Genomic DNA, 21,152 nt, shown 5'->3' with positions numbered 1-21,152 from the left:
CAATTGTGCTTCCAACTTGATGAACTTGCTGGACTTCAGATAACTTTGGATTTCGAAGTTAATTGCATTATCTTTACCGAGTTTGGATTTTTGGCCTATAGGCTGCTGATTAAGAAAAAACAAGAATTTTGAGGTAATTTGGCAATAAAAGGGAAACGAATGATATCTCATTGAAATTTTGCAATGGCAAGAAAAAGAAGATTTAATACATATTCCAACTTCTTTTGCATCCATTTTTTTGGGACGGATTTGTTGCTGTTTTCTAATATAGACACCACAAGATTCATGAATCTCTTATTTCTTTTAGGAAATGATGAATATCAGGTCATAGCGTAGTCAAAATTTGAGTCTATCCACTGAAGGATAGATAAAATTGGTGAAATTCTGCGTCTTCCATTCAAAAAGAATCAGCCCATGGAAGCAAATGTATAATTTGCTCCCATATAACAGATTTTCTGAAACGTAAGAAGCAATTAGAATTGTTTTTGCCAATTGAATAGTCCAATTAATCATGGAACTTTTGTTTTGGAACATTCTTTTGACCATGAAACTTGAAGCTGCTAAAAAGCTCTTTGCCTCTTTCAGTAACTTTCCCTAGTCAAAATCCCATCCAAACCACTTTTGTAGTTATTACTAGGAAACATAGCATGGGAACATGGTGGGAAAGATTCCTCCACTGCTGCACCATAATCACGAGTTATTTTGCACTGTGCTCAACTTTCTCCTTTGTTTTTTTGGTCTTGTTCACAACACTTTCTGCAGCCTTCTTATTAGCTCGAAGCAGAGCACGCCTCTTCTGCGGCCTCATCTTTCTTACGGTTCGAGGAGGCATAATGAATTGTTCTATAGGCTTGTCCCCAAAAGGATGCTCACTGTCAGTGAATATTCTCAACTTCCTATCCCGATCCTGCCATCAAGATGATAGTCTAATCACAACACATATTGCCTCCGAGTATGAGCAGTCGTAAAAGCTAATATGAGTTTATGATAAGCAAACCTGATATATTACATATGATCCACTTAGGCATGTAACATGAGAAGGAAATAAGAAATACAAACACGGGAGAGGGGAGCACTCAGTACAATAAAGGTAACATTATAGACCTCTCCAACCTGACAACTGCATTCGTTGAGATCACAATGTCTTTTAATGCTTACAATTTAAAGCAACAATTAATAAAGCATTATATTTGCATGTATGATTAGAAACGGAAAAAAAAAAAAAAAAATCTAATTCACAACTCAAGAAATAGTGAAATGGGCGTGAAACTAGAAGATATAACTATAAATCAGCAACTTCAGAAGTCAAATGGTCATGTGAGCTAACTAGCATTATGTAGCAATTAGAGGAAAAAAGATATTAGAAATACATCCATATTTTATCTCTTACTGCACTTGTGGCTCATGTGATTATTACAAACACATTGATAAATGGACAACAAGTGGACATATTTTCAGGGCAGGAAGTATTCCAATTGTTCAGTGTTGAAAATTTCGTAAAAAAGACAAGACGTAATCTGCAATCATTTTCCCAGTTCCGCTTGTGAATAGAAGACTACTCAGAGATGAGAATTATAAATGCCAATAATGATTAATGACCTCCAATTCACAAAGCGATTCCAAATCTGAAGAAAACCTCGGAGAAAAAACTGGGAATTCAATCACATGAATTGCAAAAAATGTTCACAATACTTGCCATAAGAGGAGAAGAGATTGTTGTCCTTTAAGCAAGTACACTGCTAACTAATATAGGGCTATAAAGAACAGAAAAGACACCAAAATCCTCCATAAAACCCTAGACTAGCTAAGACACATGGATAGAGGAGATAATGGACCTCTTTAACTAGTCCCCCTTTCCTTCAAAAATTACTGCTATACATGTACAGAATGCCATGGATACATGGTCACTGATAAGTTCTCTATTGAATATAAAACTCAAATTTAATATTGACAGCTTCTAGTAAGCCCATTCCATCCTACCATAAAGTAAGCTATTGGCTTCTGTAACTTACGTAGTGAATTACTGCTGTTGCAACCAAGCTTCTCAGTCTATTCTACCACTAAAACAATGTTTTTGCAGGTGAACATCGATAAAAATTCCTCGCTGAATATAGAGAGCTTTCGGAAAGAAAGGAGTTCGCTCTGTATACCACATTAGGTGGTGATTCATTAGTCCATGACAATGCTTAGGCTTATTACTCAAGAATCGAGTGGTCAAAAGCTTCAAAACCAAAATACGAAAGCACGAATTAAATGCTGCAGGAATGAAATTCTACACAGCTGCAATTGCATTTTCTTTGATAGTCAACCACCATATCTTATAAAGCTGCTTAAAGAATCTGTCTGGATCTAAACTGGAGTAAGGATGGTTGTTTATGGCTTCAATCATAGTTACCAGGATCTCCCAACTTGGTGGCAATCCTGGCAATCCCATGCTCAGGGAGCTAGAGCTTGGATGGATCTCGCTCCAATTTGGGGGAAACACAATCCCAATGACTGTCAATATGAATCACACTCATGTTAGATTAATCTTTTACTACGAAACAAGTCTAAAATATAAATCCATTAACCAAGAAATTATGTTGCAAAAACATGCCCTATATATTTTTTAAAGAGAAAAGATATGCTTTACCCAGATGGAGATATGCTCTAACCATATGGTCTTGAACTTTAGAAATTATCATGCGATGCCATAAAGTTGGAATCCAACTCCCCAACATGTTCGGTTTGAAGTTCCTAAAATTCAGGTGTATGGACAACGATCCCAACCATTGGGAGCTTCTAGCCTATCACGATCCCTTGCTGCCGATCCCAATCCCAACAACTATGGCTTCAATTATTTCCTCTTCCTCCACCACAGCAGTTTGACCATAAATTATCCTCAGGTGTAACCAAGCATCAGACATCATTAATGATACTCGCAACCAGATTTCATATTAAAGCAGCATATGTTGTTGGATGCAAACCTCCCTCTCCAAATATTGAGAATGCTCCTATCTTCCACTGGTTCAAAGATTTTGTAAGAAACTTTATATCTTCAAACTGTAGTGCTAGTGGGATAAAATCCACTTTCCTATCACCATCTTTGATATTCTAAGTTGTCGCCATAAGACTTCTTTCTCTAGTATTCATGTAATTCAATCACAACCTTCTGCACATCTTCTTCTTCCCATCAAATCCAGCCCATTGCAATCTCTGCTTTCACCTCCTTGATTTTCTTAAGAATGCTTCAATGTACCATGGTTACCTTTTAAGAATTACTTTCAAGTCGTTTATATGAAGCCGATGAAATAATGGTGTTCCTTGACGAAACTCCCTCCAAGAATACTCAACCATCGCCACAAGGCATGGAAGGAGAGACATTTCCTTGAATTTGAATGGAGGAACTGCACAGGTACATTGCTTCTTGAAAGACTACAATAAATCAGAGGCCAACTAAACAATTTTGCGTTCAAGAGCATGAAAACAGTAAATTAATTCTCTATATCTCTATTACCAAGTGTCTTCTCCAGTGTCCCACAAATTCTCTTCCCTTCCTAGTTTGCTATTAGCCCATGCATGTGGAAGACCCTTTGTTTGGTAGGCGATATTATAGCCTCGAAGAACAGCAGTAATTCCTCTAAAAAACTCAAAGAAAAATTAGTACATTGTAACTGTAACTGTAACTGGCCCTTGTAAATTGGAGAAATCCCAACTAAGAGGATAGTAGGTTATCCACTCAAACTTTTATTATACAGAGAGATGGGTAGAGTGACCAATTCCAACAGTATACAGCTGATTTATCAGTGAATGCTCGAATTAGCGAGCATAGTGGGAAAAATGGGTATAGTTGTTAGATGTTCTTTTGTATGGCTTTGTCTATGTCAATTACATAAATCTATTATCATGGTCCAGTTAAGAGGTAATTACAGAGTTCTGTCACTTTCTACTTTTGTTTGGATTTTCAAAGATTGTATCATTGAGACCAGTGGAAAGTAGCATTGCTTGCTGACACCGATTCAGACCAATATTTATCATACTGTAATCAAAGGGAATGAATTTCAAAGAAATTCCTCCTAGTTTATATATGCTCTTGGAGACTAGGTTATCAACATTTAACAACATGGATAGCATGAAAACAGCCTGATTCTTCCAAATGAATTACAATTTTCATATGATAGATCCACATAATCAAAGCGGAAAAGTTTGCGATTGCGTATACATATCTAGTAGCATTGGGGGTGCATATCCATGTAAGTGTCACTAATATCAACAGCAAGAATGGAACCTAGGATGGATAATAAGCAAGAGTTGATATGCTAGAACCCAAGATATCATCACCACCATTTATAAACAGCAAGAGCCCACCAGCTTTACAACAAATAGATGATATGGAGGGCTAAAATCTGCAATACCATCTAAACTTTGTTCAAGAAGAGTAAGAGGCGCAGCAAAGCTTAGTATATAAGGAGCAGTTGAATGAGCACATTGTTCACTAACAATACCAAAAGATAGTGGCACTAAATATATAGGAGACTAGTTCCTCTAATGGTGAAGCAGGTGATCTAAAAGAGTCCTGGAGCACCAGTTTCAAGCCAAGATGAATACAAGAATGAAAGATAATGATCATGCCATAGCAAGAGTATTTAAAAAAAAAATTTCTGTAATTTTACGAAGGGAAATTTTTCACTGATATAGATTTTCTTCTTCAATCAAAGACGAATCTCAGGCCAATCTTGGAATGTATGAAAAAATGAAAGCTTTAGCAGCAACATTCAATATGGAGATTTCAGTCATTAAGCATTCCGAATGAATTAATCTGGAGAAAAATAAATGTAAAAAACCAACATGAAAAATAAACGTAAAAAATCAACATGTATGCCAGCCAAAAAGGTGAAATTGTAGCAATGAGCAATATCATAAACTAGAAAAACCACCTACATCTCGTAATCTGTTTCGCGGAAGCATGCGAAGGACAGCTTTACGTATGACTTCAGTGGGGTCCTTTGCAAGTTGGTCTCTTAAGCTCCGTTCTTTAAGATGACCAACATAGCTATCAGCATAAGTTATTTCTGAAGTCAACATGGTATGCTCCTGAATATAAAGAATAAGCAAGAAGTTTCAACAAAATAATTAATTGCTACTTACCCAGTATGCCATCGATAAAGTTTGTTGGTTAATTTTTGGCCTGTTACACAGATATCTTTGGCATTAAGGACAATGCACATATCCCCAACTTCACGATGAGGAGTATATGTTGGTTTATCCTTGCCTTGAAGGACAGTAGAAATTTGAGATGCTAGCCTCCCGAGTACCTGCATCGATTGTGAATTACTGAAAAGGAATAGCAATAACACATTCAAGTAAATTAACAACCATATGTTCATATAGAATAGAATGCTTGAACCTGTCCTTTTGCATCAAAAACTCTCCATCGCAAACCTTCCAGGTCAATTCTCCTCAACCCCGCCATGGCTTTCTGCAAAGTGCAGCAAGTACAATAAAAACTGAAAGAGTAATATGTCATGAACAACTCCATGTACCAAACAAGCTTAGGAGGCTCGATTCAGATAAATATATTTAACCAATGTTCTGCAACTATGGCAGTTCAAAAGGTATTTGGCCAATGGCATTTTATTAGATCCAACATAACTTGAAGAATAAATTCCATTAGACCCAATTTTTTTACGATGCCTAAGTTTCAACTACAACGATGAAACAAATTTCCCAGTCAGTGGATCAATTTCCCAAGTCAGCTTGAACTGAATATAAATCCATCAAGCAGTCACTATCATATTAGAAGATGTACAAACTCTTCATGCATGATTTAGGTGACAAATTGTAGCCAAAAATTACATCTCACAATCTATGGCATTTAAAATGATTGACAATATTACAAATGCAGTAACTGAAATACGTGCAACAACTTCAACAAGTAAGAATGTGAATGCATGTAGGACATGTTTGCATTACTGTTTCATGCAAACACCATGACCAGGATAATAATATTAGTGGGTACTCTTTCTATCACAAGTCAGATCCATTGATCAAATTTACATAATGTTGAACAGATGTAGTTATCCTTCAAGATCACAATCTTACAAATTTCAATAAGAAATATGCTAGTATCAACCATAGTTTGCAAGTTGGCGAATAACAGTATATCCGATAAACCAAAATATCGGCAATAAATTAATTTTGTTCCCAAAGGTCGGAGCCAAAAAATCAGGTCAAAAATATGGATCGCCAAAAATTAGGTAAGTTAAAGTATCGTAAATATCACAGATTTGACTCAAAAAGACGGAGTGAAAAAATCGAATATATTCAGATGCACAGGACTACAAGATAAGATTATAATTTGCTGTTATTCTTTGGATATATTAAACGCTAGTGAACAATAATTATATCTCCTTACCTAGTATCATTAGGATAATAGTTGACAATTTTTAGTCTAAATTTTCAATAAATACAACAATGCTTACTCTATTGTCATGATACTAAACATGCGACTTATTGGGAGCACATTATGAAATAAGAATACTAAACACAAGAACGACAATAGCAAATAACAAGAATTGTAACCCAACGTATAGGAATATTGTCAGAAGAGAAAAACAAAAGACCCTCAGTATAAGATTCTAGTTAGCTAAAATACAAAAACCTAAAACTGTAAAATCATAGTTGTCGGAAGCAGCAGCGGGTTCGAAAGCGGGATAAGTTCAGGGAACACCAAACCGCCATACGGTGGAAGCTCCCAAGGGTTATGATGGCATCTGTCACTCAACAAGTCAAGAATCTAGATCCTAGGATACCTTGGAGCAACATCCCATGCCACTAGGATTGAGATTTTGACTTGGAGGGATCTAAGCTCCACTATATATAAAACGAGATAAATTAATAGAATATGATAAATAGGATCTAGACAATACCCAACTCGCTCCATTATCATACTCCTTAGCTTATAACTAATGACATAGTTATAGTACTCTAATTTACTACAACAACAAAGTTTAATAATGTCATGAATTGGCTTACTATGATATTAAGTTGTAGTTTTTTAATACTATAGTTCTAATATACCATGATGTAATATGCACCACAATTTAACATAATCTAAAGAACTAAATCTATAATATCAAGGAGAGGACCACTAATTCAATCAATAGTGTAACTCCTCTTCTCGGAGGGATCCTACAAGCATGTAGAACGAGATCCCATTTTATAGGGAGCGAGATCCCTATTTCTCTAAACTCAACACCCTCTAACACCCCTTATAGGAATCGAGGGATCAAGTTACTACTGTGGGAGTGTGGCCTTACCCCCAAGCTTTCTGCAACTGTGTAAAATAGTGGTTCGTCCGAAATGCTTTGTTTTACACCAATGAAATAACAACAAAGTTTGAGAAGGTGAAATTAATCTAACTTCTGTATGTAGAAAAAAAGCAACAAAATGCACAAGTAAATCTAAATATTCAAATTGTTGGGGTAATGTGGACATTTAAAGGCCTTACGAGAGCATGTATTGAAAATCTTCACATCATGACATGATGGCCCTAGTGGAAGCATGGTCCGAATAGACTGTGGCATTGTTAATGTCGTGACTCACCTGAGTTTCGATGGCTAGGCTGGGGTTGATGTCTAAAACCCCTAGCCTTGGGCAACCGATAAGGGTTTGTAGGATCATCCCTTGATAAGGTTAGAGAGATGCCCAAGGTGGTTGGCCCGACGACTGAGTGTAACCCCTGTGTGCGATGTTTGGCCAAAGAGGACAAGAGCCAAAATCCGCATCATTGTCATCGCGTAGCATGTGCACTAGGCAGCCGTCCAGGAAGCAGCCCTTTAGGAGGTGTCACGTGCGTATGCCGAAGACATGTCTCCCTACAACATTGGATTGTGTTAGAAGGTCTTATGAGATAGTGTGCTAAATGGGACCTGAACTTGTCCTCGGGGAGAAACCTGAAATCTATGGACTAGGATCGTACAATCTTCAATTATTGGTTGGCTTTGATGGACCAATCATGAACCCCTGCGATGGGGGGCTTTGTTGGGTCAGTTTAAAAAGATGACAGTAGTGCACGATTTCTAGAATAAGATGGAGTGCCTCAATATATTTGTGTTGTCATTGACCCTTTGGATTCAATTCCCATCAAATTTATTTTAATATGTTTAAATATGTTTTATTTGAATTTTAGAATATTAAAATGAATTTTTAGAACCCTCCGAGTATTTTATTTTTGCTAAAACAATCTTTTATGTAGATAAATTGAATTTTCTGAATTTAATTCATTAAGAGAGAAAAGAAAAATACTTATCGATCTCTAAAAATCATTTTATTAATTTCTAAAATTACTAGATAGTGTGGGGCCCATATTTGGTTGGGACCCACCACAAGAAGCCCATTTACGTGGTGGTGTGGGGCCCACATGGGTGGCATGCCTCACTTCCTTTATGTTTCTCTCTTTCTCTCTCATAAAGAAACTTGCGGGGTAAGTTTCCTATGGATAAGAGAGAAGGGTGATTGATTTCATTTTTTTTGGAAGGTCTTTTAATTGATTGAAATAAATATTATGTATTGCTTTATTTTACATAATTAAATATTTGATGGGAATAGGGTTAATGAAACTAAGGGATAATGGTTCTAGCACATTCCTCTTAATCATGATGGTTGATCTAGGAAATATAATGCCAAGATCTATTCACCCCACAGGTATCCAAGATCTATGGTCAAGATTGAGTCTTCATAATGAATTCAAACCTTAAAACCCCAAAACTCTAGTTTTGTACTATAAATACCACCTCATGGAAATGGATTCCACAAACTAGGGTATTGACCTCTCTTCTCTTCTCTTCTCTCCCTCTCTCTCTCAAAGCTAGCACGCCCCATTGTCTCTTATTTCTTCTCTCTAATCTCTCTCTCTCTCTCTAGGGTTGTGAATAAAATAAAGAGGAGCCCATGCCCAATCCATAAAGGGTGGCACGTCCTAGCCGAAGCCTAGGTTATGAAGAAAGGCCCTATCCTATGTTATCTCATGCTCTCATATTTTGAGAAGGGTTTTGCCTAGGCTTCCCTTACTGTGAGACAAGGTTAAAAGGCCACGGTCCGATGCGCCATCCGTTGGAAGAGACCCAATGTGGGGTGTTGGAAGTCTTTGAGGGTAACCTTTGGCAAGGTATTTGGTATTCTAATGACTCATGTTTCTTGATCCAATTTCATGCATTGTGCTTTGTTTGATTGTAAGAATTGTAATGGCATGCAAGTGAAGATCCTAGATTGTATTAGGTTTATTTTTATGAATTAAAGTTGTAATCAAGTGTAGCTCCATGTTTCTTGATTCAATTTCATGCATTGTGCTTTGTGTGATTATAAGAATTGTAATGGCATGCAAGTGAAGATCCTAGATTGTATTATAGTTAAAAAACTCAAAACAAAGATCCTAGATTGTATGAGGTTTATTTTTATGAAATTAAAATTGTAATCTGCACACCTATAAGTGTTTTAGCCAATATGAATAAAAAAAAAAACTTTAATTGTTTATACTTGGCTACATCACATTGTCCACCTTTCACAAATCTCACGCTGAATTCCAAGCTGCCTAAATTATTAGTTGTCACTAATCTCTCTTGTTCTTTATAGTGATGCTCTAGGTCTAGAAAAAAGGTAACTTTTTCCTCAAGTTACTCTTCCTCGAAATCTATCACTATTTTTATGATATACAACAGATAGATTATTTTTTGGTGGAATATGGGGCTTGTGCTATTTTGTTTTAATACACTTTCTTTAAGAAACTTCCATCAAAAAATTTTGTTAAATCAAAATTCTTAATATAGTCACACTTCTAACATGTTCATGTCAAAACCAAAATTTACGAAGACATTAAATCAATAAGAGATCAAAAGTTTTGATAAAGCTATACAAAAGAAGACTTGTTGAAAAGTTGTTTTTTTTTTTAAATATAAAATATGGATTTATATCGGTTCCATTGAAAAAACTTTGCAGATCTTTTGAAAAACTTATTCTTAACGAATCTCAAAAAAACAGAGAATTCTTGAAACAAATCATGTTTTAATCGGAGACCTGCTAACTAAGGTACCAACGAATGTTTCCTGTGAGCAGACAAAATCTTCTTCAGAAGTCACGAACAATATTCTTCATCTAAATATTATTGAACATTTGCACTTCAAAACTTTCTTACATAACGGGATATCTTGCCTTATGTTCGCATAAGATGCAGTTAAAAAGCCCAACAAATCAACATTTTAAAGGCACACCAATGGATCAACACAAACATGCTAGAGATGTTGGAATATGAGTCATGCGGCAATTAACACTAATTATCATAACAGTTAGGGAAGAAAACGAACTCATTAAACTGGTCTGAAGAATCTCGAGCAAGGCCAGTAAAACAGAGCTAAAATACAATTAATTCAAATAACGTATCCTTAATTTCACATTAAAAATACTTTGTTTTTCACTTTTGACGCTTGACTTTAAAAAACTAGTTCACTTTGAAACAAATAAAATAGTATTACTACCAAATAAAATATGCAGGACTTCCTTTTCTTTCTTTTCCTACTCAACATGTCTTTTGCTCGGAGTGAATTAGTAGCCACCACAAGCACATAAAACAAAGGTATGCAAATTTCCAACAGATTTCTCCACATACTTTGAAAACAGATATTCATGGAGCATTACGGCAGAAGAAACTTGCCTTCAAATTCCCACTAAAAGATCGAGTGGCAGTCGTCATTCTTCTCCGTTTGGTAAGTTGCACAGATTAATATTAGATTTGTAAAGATTTCCTCCAATGCTCAAGACAGTAGAGATCACTGACTTGATGATTACTTAGAACTATATCACAAAGCCATGGGGTGTAAGCATCCAACAGGATAATAGTGTCACAAATACCAACTTTATAGCAAACCTTATAAATACAACATTGTCTATACAACATTTGGAGAAAGCGGGAAAATGGGACTTAAAAAACATTAAGTCCTTTCATGTGAAATTTCAACAATTGAAGAACAGAAGGCGATAAAGGTCACCAACTCAGTGATTAAATGAAGCATGTGCTACAAGGACAAAAATATGTGTGTAAGCAATAATACAAACAAGAGTATAAAAAATGCCAACTCCAAAATTAGCCTTTTAGTTGTGGCATGCATATATATTTGGAGATGGCAGGAAAGGCGAATTTTAAAGAAACATCATGCACATTCCAAGTGGCATTCCAACAATTAAAGTTAGAAGAGTCTAAAAGTTTCTAAGGTGTTTGACACATGTCTCGTGTCGTAAGTATGTCGATATGTGCCAAAAACCATGAACGCATGTGGGTAAGTTACATATCATAAAGCAAATAAGACAAGGGCCTAGTTAATTCAAGGTACAAATGTGTTGTCCACTAAGCAAAAACCACTAAGAAGCAATTAATTCATCCAAAACAAAATATTATAAGAAGTATTTATACAAGAGCCATGTAGGTAGTAATTGATGCAATTATACCTATTCATTGAAAATAACAGCATTATCAGACAGCCTGGCCACTGAACTGGTCAATGCTCTAGTACAGTCAAAACTAGTTTCACTGCAGTCAACTCGGTAGGGCCAGGTTTATAAAAGAAAGAAACAAAAGAGAACAACCCTAGGTTGCAGCATGTCCGATCGTTTACTTCACGCGATGTCACCGTAGTTGTAAGACAACCAAACCTCAACTGCACCGCTGAAAAATGGAGCCTCGAATCTCTGCTCTGTTAGGGAGGGCCCTCTTTTCTTCATACCAAAGCATACAATATCCTGGAGCGAACACTAACTTTGGAAATGGAAGGGCCGGGCCATCGCTAGGACGGCTCCATAGCCTCTGTCTTGCGAGCAAGAACGGGAAGCATCTAGGTACGAATGTACACTTCGGTGAGATCCAAGCTCAGTTTGGGGACCAGGCACAGGCACCTCGTAGTTTTAGTGGGCTTGTCCTCATCCATCTTTAAGGCCACCATTCGTAGCTTTGCTTGCTCCTCATCCATCTTTAAGGAGTAGAGGGCTTGACTTGGGTCCTTTTTATCTCTTGCATAACAAAGGGGGCAATTTCGACATATCCATTGGAATCCCTAGCCGTCAGAACCAATCCTCTTCTTCCTCATTTCAAGTTGGGAAGGCGCTTCATTGCTGACTCAATTTTTGATTGTCAGTTTCTCAATTCCGAGTTGGCTCACTGAACTTCAATAATAATAATTCAAAAATATGGAATCTAATACAAGAGAAAATTGCCCAACCTTAATTTGCAAGTCCAACGTTAAAACTAACTAATCTGATCAGTCAAAACTGGTCAAACATTGACTCCCAATTTTTTATTTGGACCAGACCGGCCAAGCCACCTGTCATCGGTTTGATTAGTTGGAACAGCCGGTTTGTCAGAACTTGATAACACAAGAAATAATCAACACACTCATAGACATGAACCGAAAAAGATAATCTCAAAATTCAGTAGATATAAATGTTTGGAGATAAAAGTAGTTGCATGGGTAAACAATTGAATTAGGTGCTGACACAAGCCAGCGTGCTGAGATAAAAACATAACCAATCATTGATAAAGGGTGTGGAACTCAATAACTGTAACCCTGACATCCCATGCATAATATCGATACCCTTATCCTCTAATCAAGTCAAGAACCCTATATTTCTTTCCAAGTAAATATGTGATGGTTGCTTTAAGTTTTTCATAGCATGTACACAAGAGTGGCTCCCTTTTAAACAATTCTGATATCAGTGTACTATTTGCAGTTGGGTTAGTCCATCATTCATCCTCCTAGATCACATAATGAGCACAAAATAACGAAAAAAATATATAAAGCACAGAAAAAACATATGTAGCATGCTATATAGGCTAGAGCCATATACGTTTACAATAAGGCAGATCAACATGATTAAAAGCATATGATTTTATCGTATGACTAAGAGAGTGAGGGGCTGTGACATTAAATTACAAGATGGGTGCTACAAATATAACTTGTACACAGAGGACGACCATTTTTATTGGAAAAATACAGCCGGCTCAAGTGCTTACTCAATAAACTGAGAGAAAAAGATCTTAACTTATCCAAGGTTTGCATACTGAAGTTTAAACTACAATTGAGGAAAAACACAAGGATACAAGTATTGAAATCAAAGTGGAAATCACTGACCTTGCGATGATCATGAATCCCATGAATATATTTTTTATAAGATGAATCTATTCCCCATTCTTTAGAAAATGATCACAAAACCAAAACAATTTATGAAGAAGATCCCAAAGGTTGCAGAAAACACTAAAGCCATAAACAATGCCAATGGTCCCAAGCTACTCTTGGTAACACCCCATATTCATTAACTATCGACCACAATCAGTTCCCTCCTTAGATGCATGAATAAAATCATAATACTTTGATAAATAATCAATCAACAAATCCAATTCTTCAAAAACATCATCAAAGCAAAAGAATGGAGTGGTTTGCATTGGAGCAAATGATCAATTTTTTTTATTTCTACGAATGTTGACTGGATGAACTCCCAACTCTTATAGAATGGATTAAGTTATATATATATATATATATATATATATATATATATATATATATATATATATATATATATATATATAAGGATTGTATATAATGAGACCATTTACCTTTAGTATAGAGAGGTCACAATTACTTATAACCATCCGATGTGAAATCTAATAGCTTGGGAATGTCACAAAGTTTGAGAAAATTTCTTTTGAACTTTGAGATTGGTCAATGAAATAAATGCAGCCACCCAATTTTACATCCAATAGTCAACATTAATTGTGACCACCTTATACTAAAGGTTATCACATTATATATATATATATATATAGAGAGAGAGGAAAAGTCTTCCCAATGCCTATAAGCGAAAATGAAAAGTGATTTCGTCTACCCTTATCACCATCCAAAGTTCATCGCACGGTCACGATTGCCCGGTAGTGTTTCATTTTTCATTTTTTTTTTTACAAATCGGAATGACCTAAAATTTGGAACGTGTGTACATCTTAGTCAGGCACACCTAATAAAAATATAAAAAAAATTATTCACTAAAAACAAATTAACCAAAATACCCCTTAAACTTTTTGGGGGTATTTTGGTCAATTTTTTTCATGTAAAATATTTTTTTATAGTTTTCGTAGATTCGCCTATTTTTTATGAACATACACGCCTAATTTTAGGTTATTCCAATTTGTAGCAAAAAAAATGAAAAATGAAACACTTCCAAGCAATCGTGACCATGCGATGAACTTTGGACGATGATGAGGGTAGGGAAAATCACTGTTCATCTTCACCTATAGGCGTTTTGTAGTATCTTCCATCCAGATATATATATATATATATATATATATATATATATATATATATATATATATATATATATATATATATATATATATATATATATATAAAAAAAAAAAAAGAGAGAGAGAGAACAACAGCTCATGTTTTGCTTAAACTACAAAGTCAGACACATTTAAGCCATATACAAACAATTCACAAATACAATAAAAATAGACCATTACCAAAACTATATTATACCGACATTTATTGCCCTTAACTTAGTCTCTTCATTCCCTTTTACTTGTGCCATGCTGTTCTGTTCTTATGTGTACTAAGGAATCTAATTTCGGTTTGTCATGAACCACTCAAGTTTCCCTTGACAGCTCTACTATTGCCATGTAAAATCAGGAAAAAGTTGTGTTTTTTTATTATTTAGGGTGGAAGATAAAAGGAATAGATAAACAATATCTGAGGATAAAGTTGGATAGACAAGCTCTAGCATGATATTTGAATAGATGTCACCTAATTACAGGACCAATACCTGTCAGTCTTCCTTCTTGTTGTCAATCAAGAGGCCACAGTGAAATCCTTCCAGCACTTGGGAGCGTACAGAGTGTGGAGCCCCATTTCTAGGAGAGCGTTACAGGACCACAACTTTCAGAGTTCACCTCACACTCAGCTCTCCCTCAAAGCTTCTAACTGCCCCCTTCAGGTCCAGACAATATTGTTTGGGCCCAATTAGGTTCAAGCCGCTTCACGGTACCATCTCTATGGCCATTTTCTTCAACCCACCTCTTCAAACCCTCTCCACCTTCCCTTGGTCAAGAAATCTTGGCTGAGCCCAATCCCACTGAAGATACAAACTCTCTGCTGAATCTCTATCCTAGAGTGGGCATTCACGGTAGGCCACCTTCAAAGAAGGGGTTTACCCATCCCAACAGATGTTGGGATTGGGAGCGAGGGATCGTGATATGTTAGAAGATCCCCTATGGTTGGGAACCCCGTTCGTACAATGCAAATGTTAGGGACCGAGATCGTCAAATGGTAGGGATCGAGATTCCAACCTTTTGGGGATCTTGATCCCGACCTTTTGGGATCTTGATCAGAGCTTTTTGGGGATCTTGTTACCAACCTAAAAGTGTATGATAATCAAGGATTATGTAGACTCTTTAGAGTAGGGATCTCATTATTTATAGCAAGCAACCAATAGTTGTGTTGCTAGTTGGCTAAAAACAAAGAAAATCATCAATTTGGTTGTTGTCTTAGTCTTCAAGGCTGGTATCGAGATCCCTACAACAAGAATCGGGATCCTTATCTGTGGGGTACGAGATCCCAAAATTTAAAAATAGAGATCCCTGAGAGATCCGTTCCAAGAGCGAAAGACTGGAGATTCTAGAAGGGATCGCCTACCAAAGTAGGAGATCCTAGCTCCTAAAGTAGGAGATCCTAGTAACTATGGAAGAAACAAACTCTCACCTCTTCCTACATTGAGAGGTGGCCAGCTACCTATGGACCGACCTACTACAACACTTTAGGCGGACTTGGGTGACCCGCAGTCCATATCTCAACTTTTTTACAATCCCCATATCCTGTGGCAGGCTCTTTCTTGTGGCGTGCATCAGTAGCTCTTATCATTTGGACCCTATGGACTAAAAGAAATGCAAGAGTTTTTTAGAGTAGGGAGCTTCAAAGGGTTAGTGACTACTAATCCAGCTACAAATGATACGAAGTTAAAATTTGTCAAGGCTAATCAACAATACCCTATGCCCCCCTCCCTATAAATCCCCCCCCCCCCCCCTTTCAAGAAAAAAATCATCACTCCTTAATTTTTGTGGATTTAGGATCTGAATCCCATCTCAAATCGTGCAAATATATTCACATCACATCCAGAAATTGCAGCTAGAAAAATAGTTCACATCTAATGATATGCGAAGAATTAAAATGAATGGTACAAGACTATTTGAAGGTTTGAAATAGAACTTTTTTTGAATTCATGATCCGGGTGGTCTAGATTAGCGACCTCTAAATTTGGGATCTGATAGATTTCATACGGTCGACATAATAGTACGAGGAAATTTCAAACAAAAAAAAACATACTAGTAAGGGGTGCATAGGCTGATGCACCAAAACCACACCCTATTTTAAATGCGCATGTGTAATTGGTCACCTGGACTACAGAATACCAAAGCCCAATGCTAGATGCACCATAGTTCCTTTCCCACTAATGGACAGTGACATCAATTGCAGTGGGTGACACAGTATAAAATTACCGACAAATAACACCTGGCAAAACAACTGCATTTTAGAGAGGAAAACAAACAGAGAGAAATTGCAAGCAAAAGGAACAAACGTGCAGATCCAAGTAGTCTAGCACGGGCATACAAACACAAGAGGGAAAAAAACACCCACAAAGGGCCTCTCTCTCTCTCTCTACACAATCTCAAAGATCACTTTTTTTCATTCCATAAAAATAACCACCTTACAATATGAGGCGTCCCACTCCTCTTATCAATACGCCTTGCCAAATCTTTAACTGATAAGTTTCCTATTATCTTGCCCATGAGTCCCAATTAAAAGATAAATCTTTCTTCCTAATAGACTTGCCATCTCACGTCGCTAAAGAACGGGAAATAGACAACTCCAAACGATAACTACTCTTCCTCTTATAAAAGATAACTTAAATTCATTCTTTCCATCTAAAGACGATTACTCTAACTTTCTTAAATTTTCCTAAAATATAATTTAATAAAAAAATCCCTACTAATCCTATTTCTAAAAATAAATCATAATAAAATAAAAATAAAAATCACATGGGTGTGGGACTTGACTTTTCTATAGTTCCGTGTCAAATTTAATGGTGATCCTTTGAGGTCCTACACACATGGGTGGGAGAAGATCCTATAAGATCATTTCTCTTTCAATAAATAGAGCAACGAGGACCCTTGACCTCCCTCGTCCACATCAAAATACTTGGTTAGCCTGTTCGAGATTTTTGAAAGAGAGAGATTGTAGTGAGAGATTCATGTTAGTTTCATCATTTTAGAGAGTGGATCTGCTCCGGTGGAGACTGATGTTGACTATACTGAGATATGAACACATAAGATTTAGTATAGCTTGTGATGGCATCATTTTTCACCTGGTTTTTTCAGTTATTCAGAGAAAGACTATTGCATAGTGAGAGATTCTCATAAGGCCCCATTTGGGGTTTACATTTGTTTAATGAGTGCATTTTCTTCCCCACTTTTAAGTGGTTCAGCTAATTTTGCAATTTCACTGAACTCTTAACAAGTGCAGGAGGAAGCTCCATGTTGTGCTTGGCCAATATAGCCTTACACCATCAGGTGAATTCTCTTATCATTTGTTTATGTTATAAGTGATCATAAGTGAAAGAAAACATGAAATCGGTCAGAACTCGGAACGGTCCCAAGTCCGAGAGTGTTTCACATATTGGGTTGAGTATGTCATAGACTTAGCTGAGCTTGTCTAAAAAATATAATAAAACAATGAGAAACTGATAAATTCTCCACTCCCCATGTGCATGTTAGGTTCCCACCAAAACTCTGCTCAGAAATTTTGCCACGATAACTTATGTGTTGTAAACTACTCCTCCTCACAAACCTAGCACCCAACCATAAGCAATGTGCTATAGCAGCCATCTCCTTCTTGTGTCCCGAGTACATCCATTCCCTGTTGTTGAGCTTATGGCTCTCATAAGCAACTGTCCTTCAAGCACCATTACAATTGCATAAACTCATCTATGTGCACCTCAAACGACACGTGGTAGTCCAAGCATAGCACCTGTGTCCCCAGCTCAGCGGGGTGGACCCACCTGAGTTTTCAAAAACCGGTGATGTTCAACCACTTGAAGCAGCAAGTGGGTCATCTCCTATGCCTACATCTTGTTCATCAGAAGGTGCCGCCATTTTACCAGAAGAGAAAGCGAGTTGGGTTTGTCTGAATGAACCTAGGGCAATCAGAGCTCTTGCAGGAGGGAACCAATCTCGTGTTTGCAAGAGGATGTCGGGGCCATTAACAGATTGAAGAGATAAGGCTAAACAGGCCATAGTGACCAATAATTGTGAATGGTAACCATTAATGGCCAAGTTTGAGGAAAAAATGCTTTGTTTCCTACAGCCCCATTCCTTGACCAGAGACCATATGCATTTCTATTTTCTCTTTTCTTCTGTGGAGCTTTCCAATCTAGTTGGTCTGTAAGTGCGAGTGAATCGGAGATCGGATCTTGCAGGTTTCAGTGGCTTTTGGATCCTTTTTATCCTTTCTCTCCTGCAAAACTTGAATTTCGAATCTGGGGAGAAATGGGAGATGAAGTCTTCTGGTTTCTAGGATTTTTCAGGTTGTTTTGCTTCCTCTACTGCACTATAAAACTTGGTTTTTAATGCAAATTATGAACGATATGAACAAGGACTTTAAGGGATTATAACTTTCTTGGGCTTTGGGGTCTGCAGAAATAAAGTATAGCCTATGCCTCGGTATCAATTACTCAAACAGAAAATGGATACGCCAATAATAATAGAAATTTTATAACACAAACAAATACACATCCTATCACCAGTTCCCCCTCTCTCTGTCAGATTTAATTTGGTAAAAAATTAGGGTTTTGAATGTCATCAGAAATCAAGTGGGCACTGATTTCTCTATTATGAATAGAGAAATCAACTGGTCTCACAAGATGCAGCAGGAAACTCGAGAAAAATAATTTGAAAAGAAAAATTTCAGAGCCAAAAAATTGCTTCCTTATGGATTTGGGGTAACCCATTGGGAGGAAACAATGGAATAAATATTTTCATGAAAACCAACAGATTCATACCTTTTTTTCTAAAAGTTTCAAATAAAATTCATACCTTTTCAGGAGAACAGTGGCTCTAAAGAATAACAATCGATCTTGAGCGAATCCATGAATAAAGATTAGGGTTTTATCGCTCGTCTCTGCAATGGCGGAATCTGATCCGGAAAGGAAAGGCCGAGAGAATTTCACAGGGAAGAGAAGAGGGTTTTAGAGGAGGAGAGGGCTCGAGCTGGTATTCCTTTAACAATGGCGGAGGAGAGACAGGAAATAGCCCGATCTTGGTGCACATTGTTTTATTACTACATCGGATCAGAAATTAGGGTGCGCATTTTAGAAGGTTGCAACCTTGGCACATCCCTAAATTTTATTATAAACGTAATTTTTATATAAAAAAATGTTAGGATGGCTTGCGAATCTATTTTCATTTTTTATAAAATTGATTCAAATCAATTAGATCCATAAACGTATGGAAATATTGAAAATTAACGGTCTAGATAATATGTTACAAGATATACTATTTTGTGGACTCGAAATCTTTTTTTCTTTTCATATTCAAACATCTCGATATTGTGATGATCAATTAGAGGGTTGTCCAACCTTTTTATGGCGGATTTTTTATGTGCATCTTTAATTCTACTTTTTAAGGTTGCAACTTTATATAAACTTTTTCTTTAAAACAATATTTTGCATATGAAAACATTGCTCAAGTATGGTGATAAAGTCATTAGTTATGGTGCATTTGGGAAAAATAATAAATAAAAAAAACATTAAGTAAATATAAAATATCATCCGAGGAATTTTTTATTTTTTTTTTAGTTTTGCTATTTACCATGGATATTAGCATGAATTTCAAAAATGTAATTTACACCCATATCCCTCAACTAAAGTAATTTTATTATAAAAATTCCCCAATTTTTTTATGTTCATATTCTTTTTTTATTTTATTTTTTTCAAAAAATGCCCCACTTCAAACTTTCAAGGTTTGAAATGACAACACAACAAATTCATATCGATGTTTTTAGCAACTTTTTCTGCAAAAACTTTCCACCTTCATGGTTGAAAATCAAGTGTTTTTTTAACAACTTCGGAACCTCAAGGTCTAAAGTCAAATGTCTTTTTCTGACTTCAAAGTCTCACGGTCCAAAATCAAGTATTGTTAAATGACATTGGATCTGTAAGGCTTGTAAATCCTTTGGCATTTTGGACCTTAAAAATTCAAAGTCAACAATTTTCTTTTGTTTTTTTCTTTTTCTTAAGTCAAATGGCTTCAAACCTTGAATATCTGAATCCAAGATTTGAGTCTTAAATTCTGAATATTCAAAATAAGAAGCTTTGTATTGTCTTATCACTTTGGACATTTAAGGTCCCAAGTAAGTGTACTTCGAACAAAGAAAAAGCAAAAAAATAGTATGAACATAAAAAAAGATATTAAAATAAACATAAAATTTTACAATTTTGCCAAGTATGGGTGTTTTGAAATTTTTTACTTTCTTTTTTTATATCCATATATCTTGGGGTTAAAATATAAATTTGAGGGTTTTTCAGCATCGAAGCAACCATTTCTAGCAGTGGTTTAAAAAACGGATCGATGCCTCGAATCGAGCACCCCAAAAACCCATCCGGATCGGCGAACCGGCGATTCGGATCGGGAATCGGCCGAATCGGTTGAATTATGCTTTAAAAAAAAATCCAAAAAAATGGTTAAAATTCATTATAAATGTTGTTTTTTAGGAATCCAATAAGAAATGTGGGTACTACATTATTAACTTTCATTTTTTTCATCAATATGCGAATATTGAGATATTCTTTCTCTATATGAGCTTATGTTAACCATTAAATTTACATCACACAAAAGAAAAATCATAGAATTATCATGGATGAAGTATATAATCACACATGGACTACATAAAGAATGGTTCAAATCGATGAAAAAATGGTCACCAAAATCTCGAATTGGCAGAGAATCCTAATCCTTTAAAAAACAAACCCCAAATTATTACAACCTAACTAACTATAATCCAAAATTCTTACAACTTAACTAACTATAATAT

General features: G+C 36.1%; 1 protein-coding gene across 7 annotated transcripts; it reads right to left on the bottom strand.

Moving 5' to 3' along the window:
• Nucleotides 1-482: 482 nt before the first annotated feature.
• On the bottom strand, nt 483-19,463 carry LOC18441125 (Ribosomal protein L13 family protein). Of its 7 annotated transcripts, none has more exons than XR_016059834.1 (5): nt 19,157-19,460; nt 5,387-5,458; nt 5,128-5,294; nt 4,921-5,051; nt 483-907 (listed from the first exon to the last, which is right to left on the bottom strand). XR_016059834.1 is itself a non-coding variant. In XM_020671562.2 (5 exons), exons 2-5 carry the CDS (start codon nt 5,450-5,452, stop codon nt 698-700), a joined length of 555 nt encoding a protein of 184 aa, XP_020527221.2. In that variant the 5' UTR covers nt 5,453-5,458; nt 19,157-19,463; the 3' UTR covers nt 483-697. The 7 variants fall into 7 exon arrangements, 3 of the variants coding, with proteins under 3 accessions (XP_020527221.2, XP_020527220.2, XP_088728869.1); XR_016059833.1 differs by lacking the exon at nt 19,157-19,460 and adding an exon at nt 11,479-12,101 and having other exon boundaries at nt 4,921-5,012; XR_016059832.1 differs by lacking the exon at nt 19,157-19,460 and adding an exon at nt 7,585-8,828.
• Between the last annotated feature and the right edge of the window lie 1,689 nt (nt 19,464-21,152).

This window comes from Amborella trichopoda, chromosome 7 (assembly GCF_054954075.1).
Source record: "Amborella trichopoda isolate Santa Cruz 75 chromosome 7, AtrichopodaSantaCruz75HAP2 v2.0, whole genome shotgun sequence".
Classification (NCBI taxonomy): domain Eukaryota; kingdom Viridiplantae; phylum Streptophyta; class Magnoliopsida; order Amborellales; family Amborellaceae; genus Amborella; species Amborella trichopoda.
Note: the sequence above shows the minus strand (reverse complement) of the source record. Positions and strands in the feature narration are given on the sequence as shown.